At 38.9% G+C, this 8,525-nt stretch overlaps 1 protein-coding gene across 2 annotated transcripts in view; it reads left to right on the forward strand.

The window, feature by feature from the left end:
* gabrb2a (gamma-aminobutyric acid type A receptor subunit beta2a) overlaps nt 1-8,121 on the forward strand; it is a 93,217-nt gene extending 85,096 nt beyond the window's left edge. The window contains exons 8-10 of one of the 2 annotated variants that reach the window (XM_079839831.1): nt 2,999-3,243; nt 3,681-3,821; nt 6,253-8,121. In XM_079839831.1, the coding sequence (XP_079695957.1) occupies nt 2,999-3,243; nt 3,681-3,821; nt 6,253-6,597 (731 nt within the window). In that variant the 3' untranslated portion in view covers nt 6,598-8,121. The remainder of the gene's footprint in view (nt 1-2,998; nt 3,244-3,680; nt 3,822-6,252) is intronic. The other variant, XM_079839832.1, reaches the window with a different exon arrangement.
* Nucleotides 8,122-8,525: the final 404 nt, after the last annotated feature.

Here is an 8,525-nt window from a genome sequence, read left to right on the forward strand (position 1 = left end):
GGAGAGCATCAGATTTTGATTGTGCTATGATACGCCGAAATCAGGAATCGGTCTGAGAGATCCCATAATGTTTACTGGTGATTCTATAATTGCAGGTACATTTGGTGTCATTATTTTCAGCTTTTTTCCAAATGGTTATATTTTTTACTATTTTAATAATTTGTTACTCATTGTCATGGATCACAAGATGTTACAGGCCATAACAATATAAAATTTTCTGTAAAAAGTCTTATATAGCTGAAAATCATGGTTTCTTGTTGTTCAAATTAGTCAGTGTATTTTTTCCATCATGTATCGTGTAAACTAAATTTTTTATTACACTTTTCTCATGGTAATATTGCATTTATTTTATTTATAAAAGCCCTAAATGGTCATTTTCCTAATTCTACATCATTAAATTGTTTAAAAATTACTTTTATCTTATAAAAGTATGTCCATAAATCTTGCGTCAATTCTGTTACCGTACCATACTTTGCTTTTAAATTGGTGGGATTATCTCTCACAACTATGTACAGGGTTTCCGCGGGGTCTTAAAAAGTAAAACATTTCAAAATCAAAATTTTAGGCCTTAAAAAGGCCACAAAAAATTGCAGTTATAACTAAATCCTGGGTGGCGCTGTTGAGCATGTTAAGTTGATTGTATTTGATCACATTTTGTCGTCTGCCTCTCGATGTTTGGAATTACATAAACAATATAAAAACGATAACCATACCGATTCGAGTGTATGTAGCCTACGTTCTGCCTGATAACTGGCTCTCTCTGCTTTATTAGCGTTTTTTTGTGCTGCTTGAGTTTATAATGCTTTTGTTCTTTAGGCATATATTTTTTGGTTTACACATATTGTTTAATATTTTAACGGAAAGAAATCCTTAAGATATAACATAAGCTTGATGAATAAAAAAAAATCTCTCTCATTTTCGCAAAATAACGTAATTTAAATAAACAAATATTAGAATATTAGTTTTTAATGAGCCCAAATATTCGAATACAATATTTGTGAAATATTTCCATCCCTAGTCTTAATTTTCCTATGTCCATGTAACGCTACCTAATGCTCATTGAAATGCTCCCACAGCGCTTTAGAATGTATGTGTTTGTTTTTTATTCCGGGGTGTTGTAGTTCTTTCTTTTGCTAGTCCAAATATAATTCGGACTATTTCATTCTGATTGTAGCTTACCACAGACACATAAAACTGATTTTATTCTTCAGCTAATAGTTCTCCAGTTCATCCAGTTCCGTGATTGTGGGAGCGAAGGCGAGTCATTAAATTTTTCACCTGCCGTCTCCCATAAGCGCCAAGGACCTGGCAAAGCGATGGTGCAATGTGGATGAATGACCAAATAAAAAGTATGATGGCAATAAAAAAAGAGTTAATAAAAGCGATGTAAACCACAAACTCAATTCGGTACTGACACACGGACTGATGTCAGAGACTGAATGTGTTCTATTTAGGCTTATTGCCCTTGACCGATCATATACACACATAATTATGTCCATATTGGTGGTTATGTCTTGAGTGAACAAGATTGGGAGACGTGTGTCAGTGTTGAATCAGCTCATTACTGTAGGTCTTAAAGTGAAAGCAATCTAATATAGCATATACCCGATCGTGTCTGTGTCATTCATGTTAATCAAACAACAACAACAACGGGGAACAATAATTAAACTTAAAGCACTGTTTGTATCTGTATCTTTATGTTGTATTTGTTTGTCCTATTCTGCCCTACAAAGGCAAAAGACCTTAACTCGCTAGAGTGTGGAACTGAGAAAAATTACGTTAAAGATTTTTACTTGTCCAGCCAAATTATTACAGGCAGGACACTGGAAATCTGGCAATTAGATGTTTTAGGAATGAACATTATCTACATAAAAACAAATCTTGAGCTCAAACTTAACTTTTGACCCCTATTTTGAAGTTACTGTATTCTGCCTTTGTATTGTCTGCAAAATGTCACACCAAGGCAAATGGCAGTAACTTCCACATTATCAATATTTGGTTGCTGATCACCATTTAAAAAATCATTATAGTAACACCTGTATAAAATCTAGTGACCATGGCATTTATTTTGCACACACTAAAAGGTGTGTGTGCTCTCTCTCTTTCTGAAATAATTTGATCTAAAAAGTTCTTACACCAAGAATTATCTTGTAAAACGTCAACATTTTTACCACAATATCAAAAGGAAAACAGAATTGATCACTGATCACACAATGGGTTTATTTAAAAGTATTTTAATCATGATTTCATTAGTGCCATGTGCACTTAGCATTTATATAGCAAGTTTTATTGTCAATCCTGTTACTGTCAAACTCTGTTACCGACGTCATTTCTACACATTGCCTAATTTGTCTGTAACAGAGTTGACAAACAATACTAAGAAATTACTTTTTCGTTAAAAGTAAAAAAATAAAAAAAATAAAAGCGGAAGTAACTTGTGTTTAGCAAGCACTGAATTATTACATTTGAATATGTTTTCAATGAGAATTTTTGTTAGTGCACAGTTTTTTTCCCTTAACTTTTTGAAATTAGAGGTGAGTTAGTGTTGAAAGCGATCCGATCAAATGCGTTTTGGCTACCTCTGGTAGTGTTTGAAAGTGGACAAGCTCAAAACCTTTTGGACCCCGTTTACACCTTTATTTAGCATCGTCCACTTGTGTTCCGATCAACCAAATGCATCTTAATACCAGGTGTAAACAGGACCTAGGGATATCTTAATACTTCTTACTGGAAGTGCTGTAGCTTGCATGTAGCTGGTAGCTGTAGTTTGCATTTGCATTAGCACATTGTGTGCAAGTTTATTGTTGTCAAAGTTTTCATAATGGTTTCAAGTTTGAAGATGACACATGAATAACCTCCTTAATTGCTTAGTTGGCAGCTCCTACTCAGTACTTGCTGGATAATTACGTCTCAGCTCTCTTGTTATATAAATCTGCAATTGACTTGAACTACACTGTACTGTGCTTAATTATCCTTGAACACTTTCTTTGAACTCCAGGTATCACCACCGTGCTGACCATGACCACCATTAATACTCACTTGCGAGAGACCCTTCCCAAGATTCCCTATGTGAAAGCCATAGACATGTACCTGATGGGCTGCTTTGTCTTTGTGTTCCTGGCGCTTCTGGAGTACGCCTTCGTCAATTATATCTTCTTCGGGAGAGGCCCTCAGCGGCAGAAGAAGGCGGCGGAAAAAGCCGCCACGGCCAACAATGAGAAACTCAGGCCCGACCCCAACAAGGTACTGCCGAGCTGACCGCACACACACACGCCGTGCATCATTAGGGTTTGTTTACAAAGGCCTCTGGTCAGTAGGTGGTCAGTTCTCTGAGGTAATATGCTGTGACTTCTATCAGTGTCCTTTCAGGGTCAGTGGTCTTTGGAGATTGCTAAAACACCGGATGTATAGCTGTATTTTTTCCACTGGCATAAGCTTGTTCACCAACCACAAGCTAATGGGCTTTTACCCCCAGAAACATGTGATGAAATATCCGGGAGATCGGCGCAGACTTTTTTTAGCTGTAAACAACAGACACGCTTGCTCATGCCGGGCGGGCCGCGTCCGAGCTCGTGGCTGGCGGAGCCTCTAGGGCTTTCCTTCTAATCTCATTGAAAGAGTTGTGTCTCTCTCTGAGTGCGGCCGACCTCTGTAACAGTGCTGATTTTGTATGCTTGCAGTGGTTGGTGGGAAGTGTAGTTCAGAGAGACGATGCTCTCTATGCCAGAATGAAACAGAGGGAAATTGACGGGTATGACTCGATGTGGGATCCGATCTTTGCGGAGGATGCAGCATTAGGACTAGGCGATCAAAGACTTAAGGTACTGAATATTTGACCTGAAGTCAAAAAATGCAATGGCTCTGCATCGATAACCAACCAGAAGTAAACACACCCAAGCTCTTTCTGTTTGATTATTATTTCTTTGGATGACTTTCTGTTGTTCCTTTAGAGGAATGATGGTAGCCATCATCATTTCCACCATTACGTTGTCCTGCCCTTTTTTCAGTTACTGTTTGCACCTGAGCCTTTTCCCAGACGCCCATTCCTGTTTGAGCGGTGAGCGTGGCATTTTGAGCAGCGTACGCTTGTTCACACATTCACACCAAGAATAACGATACATTTTAATAATAGTTATATCTATATTCTTATTACATAAGAATAGGAAAGTCCACACCACAAAAATAACGATAACAACACACAGGAACGGTATCAACTTTTTTTCCAGGTGATGAATGATAAAAAATTGACAGCCAATCAGAATCCAACAGACTTTAAAGAGCTCAACCCAATTCCCACCTACCCAAGTCCCTCTAAAGTCCAACCCATTTCCTACCCAAGTCCAACCCACCCAAGTCCAACCCAATTCCCACCAAAATCCACCCACGTCCCACCCACCCAACCAACCAACCAACCAAGTTCAACCCACCCAAGTCCAACCCAAGTCCCACCAAAATCCAACCCAATTCTCACCCACCCAAGTCCCACCCACCCGTCCAACCCACCCAAGTCCCACCCACCCGTCCAACCCACCCAAGTCCAACTCAAGTCCCACCCAAGTCCCACCCACCCAAGTCCAACTCAAGTCCCACCCAAGTCCCACTCAAGTCCAACCCAAGTCCCACCCACCCAAGTCCCACTTACCCAAGTCCAACCCAAATCCAACCTAATTCCCACCAAAATCCAACCCAAGTCCCACCCACCCGTCCAAACAAGTCCAACCCACCCAAGTCCCACCCAAGTCCAACCCAAGTCCCACCCACCCAAGTCCAACCCAAGTCCAACCCACCCACCTAAGTCCAACCAACCCACCCATCCAAACAAGTCCCACCCACCCACCCAAGTACAACCCAAGTCCCACCCACCCAAGTCCAACCAACCCGTCCAAACAAGTCCCACCCACCCACCCAAGTCCAACCCAAGTCCCTCCCACCCAAGTCCCACCTACCCAAGTCCCACTCAAGTCCCCCCAACAAAAAAAAACTAGAAAACAAAACAAAACACGCTATTTTCCCTTGATGTAATATAGTTATCGCTATAGTAGATATCCTAGTTATCGTTCTTGGTGTGAACGGGTCTTAACTGTCTGGAAATTAGAGTGCAGAGTTTGATTTTGGGGTAATTTTTAGCACAAAATAAGTTCTACAAAATTTGGAATAGCCAGGATTATTCTCAATATATAAAAACTAAGTGGCCAATTGTTCATGAACTGCAGATATATGTGTATAATATAATATAATTCAAAACTAACATATCAAATTGTTAAGTGAAAACTTCTGTTACACAAAATTCTGAAAGTTTGCGCTATTGTCAAGGTTATCGGTAGATTTTTTTAATAACACAAAGGAGAAATAACACTTAATCTGTCAAATAGGCTAGATAAAATCAATATTATTTGAAAAAAAATTATATATATATATACATATATAGCATTCTCACTAGCTAAAGTACAGTAGCATTAGCATTTAGCAAACCGCATTAGCAATGTTTACGTCTCTTAGGCAGCTTTTTCAGGATAATTTTAACAACCAGTGAGCATAATAATGCTTAAAATTGAACTTTTAAAATGAACACTTGAAACAATATAACAGTAAACACAGCGTTTTAGTATGGTTATCGTGGAAAGTGAAAGCGACTAAATGGTTTCCCCACCCTGGCCTTTCCTTACCTCCATCTCTGCAACCTGATTCCTCACTGTTGATCTAGACTTTTGCCTTCATGTTTTTGCCTTTTTTTTATTTGCATTTATTTGGCTTATTTATATGCAGACAGAATTTTAACCATGTCATGGTTGAAATTCGGAAATAACTCTGGATATTATTGCCTGAAAAGCTTTATCCACAGCTTACTATGAGTGCAGTGTAACTATCACTAATGATTAATTTACCCTTTCGTATTTTTGCGAACTATGGTTGTACTGCATTCATCATAGTTTTAAAGGGACAGTCCACTTCTTTTCCACATCTAGTTCATGATATCCATCATTGTAAATCATTCCAACTTATGGAAAAACAGCATTAGCCTGCGGTCTGTGATTCAAAAAGAAGAGAAGGTTCAGGAAGTAAAGGCGACTTCCAGTTACATCAAGAGACTTTTGAACATGTCTTACCCACAGATCTCAGAAAAATGCTGGTTTTGCAAATACAATGTTGACTTATGAAGGGCTCCTTAGCATGACTTCAATAACGTGCCTTTAGAAGACATCAAGTGATTCACATTTAGACCTGACGCTAGGGTGTTTCTTCTCTCTGTAGATGACCGCTGATGATATCCGGCTGACCACGGTAGAGATGAAGAACGAAATGGGGCCGTCCGATCTGTCCAGGGGTCTGGGTGACCCGCGCAACACCATGCTAGCCTACGACAGCTCCACCCTGCAGTACCGTCGGGCGGCCATGGCTCGGCAAAACTATGGCCACAGCGCCCTGGAACGCCACGCCACTCAGAAGAAAAGCAGGCTCAGGAGACGGGCTTCCCAGCTCAAGGTCAACATCCCAGACCTGTCCGATGTCAACTCCATCGACAAGTGGTCGAGGATGATCTTCCCCACCGTGTTTTCCTTCTTCAACGTAGTTTACTGGCTTTACTACGTCCATTAAAAGGATCCGGAGAGCGGAACGGACCAAAAAAGAAAACAAAGAAGAGTAAAAAAAGAGAATAAAACTACACCTTTTGCTGATTTATTTCAAATATATAGTGGAAAGACTAAGGAAAGACAGTCAAAGTAAAAAAAAAAAATCAGGATGGACTCTCTTTCGATTTTTTTCGACAAAAACACTGAGGAAACACACGGCGGCGTAACTGGAGAAAAAAAACATGCAGTACAGGGCTTGTTCCAGAGTTTCAATATACCACTTATATTTGTCATATGTAGATTACTCTGTGGATCAAATATTTATGCTTGTCTTTGCATATATTTTAGGGATTTGTTTTTTGGGTTAGTATATGTTTACTTCGTAGCCAACTGCATCCAGGAAAGCTTTACAAACGGAGTCGGTCTTGAAAGTCTATTTTCCTATAGTTAAGCTGTATATCAGATATCTTTTAAAAGCATGCTTTGGTTTGTTTTCTTTATCTCTTGCAGAGAGCTGGAGCACAATGCATTTTCATTTGACACTTTAAAGGTTCTTCTGTTCTTTCAAATGAGTTTGCAGGATGCAATGCAAAGACGCTGTCAGGAAGCCATACAGGGTATTTTCAAAACAGGTCCTTTTACTATTGTTTTTTAGGTTTTTTTTGTGTGTGTTTTTTTGTTGTTGTTTTTTGATGTTGGGCCAACAAGGAAACTCAGCCCTATTAAAACGAAGGTTTTATCTGATGCAGGGGAAATACAAACAGGCTGGGCCACGACAAAGGACAAATGTGAACCTGTGGAAAGGACGGACTGACATGGACCATTACCCTGGTGGTTGGACTCACTGTCCACTCCGGCTGTGTCAACAGTACCTTGGCCGTGTAAATGCTAAACAGTCCTCATCTCTACACTGTATAAATTTTGTGTGGTGAGCCGCTGGGGAGGGGGAACGGCTGTTTAACATCTCTCAAGTGTTTTCCGATACATGGGTGTATTGGATGAGGCGAGTTAACCTCAACGAAGAAAGACGCAATATATCTGTAAACCATTAACACTATCGATAGATATAAGTTGAAAACTAGTAGCTGATATTACATCATGGAGAAAAAAAAAAAAAAGGAAACTTTCTGATTCAATAGTTATAATATCAGATGTTAATGTTATGGTTCATTATTTAAACGTATTTTTTGGTGTATTAGATTTCTTAATGTTGAAGACTTTGGTTGAAGAAAAAAATCTTGCTTCTTTAAAAATTGGGAAACGGATCTGAATCTTTTTCAAAGGCCTCAAAGTGTACCAGTTGAAGTCAAGCAAGAAACCGATCATTGAAATTTATGGTTACTATCACTTCAGTTTACTAACAATATGTGAAGGATCTGGATCATACAATCAAGGCATCTGTCAGGCAATTTTGTATAAAATCCTGTAAATTATAATGATATTTCATAATGACCTGTAAATATATATATTGTGTAATGATTGTCAACAATAATGAAAATGTATCTAAATTAAATTATTAAAGCTTAATGAAGCTTATATCTCTTAAACCATTATCTTACAGAATTTTCCTTATAGTTTTACGGCGGCTTCAGTCGGACAGTCTTTACCAGTGTTGGGGGTAACGCATTACAAGTAACGTGAGTTACGTAATCGGATTACTTTTTCAGGTAACAAGAAATGCATTACTTTTAAATTCACAATAAAATATCGGAGTTACTTTTTCAAATAAGTAACGCAAGTTACTTTGTTTTCCCATTCATTGACTGACCGCTCTCCTGTCCTCATGTTGAGAGAAATCGTAAATGCAGACAGAAGCATTACCCCCTTTCACACACACAGTCCGTAACAGACGGTAACAGATCATGTGTGAACAGGACCTTTTCAAAAATACTGGTAAGTAACAGGTGTCCTGACGTTTTATACTACCAGTCAGATTTTCTTACCAGGGCTTAC

This window comes from Gobio gobio, assembly GCF_949357685.1.
Source record: "Gobio gobio genome assembly, chromosome: 16".
Lineage (NCBI taxonomy): Eukaryota > Metazoa > Chordata > Actinopteri > Cypriniformes > Gobionidae > Gobio > Gobio gobio.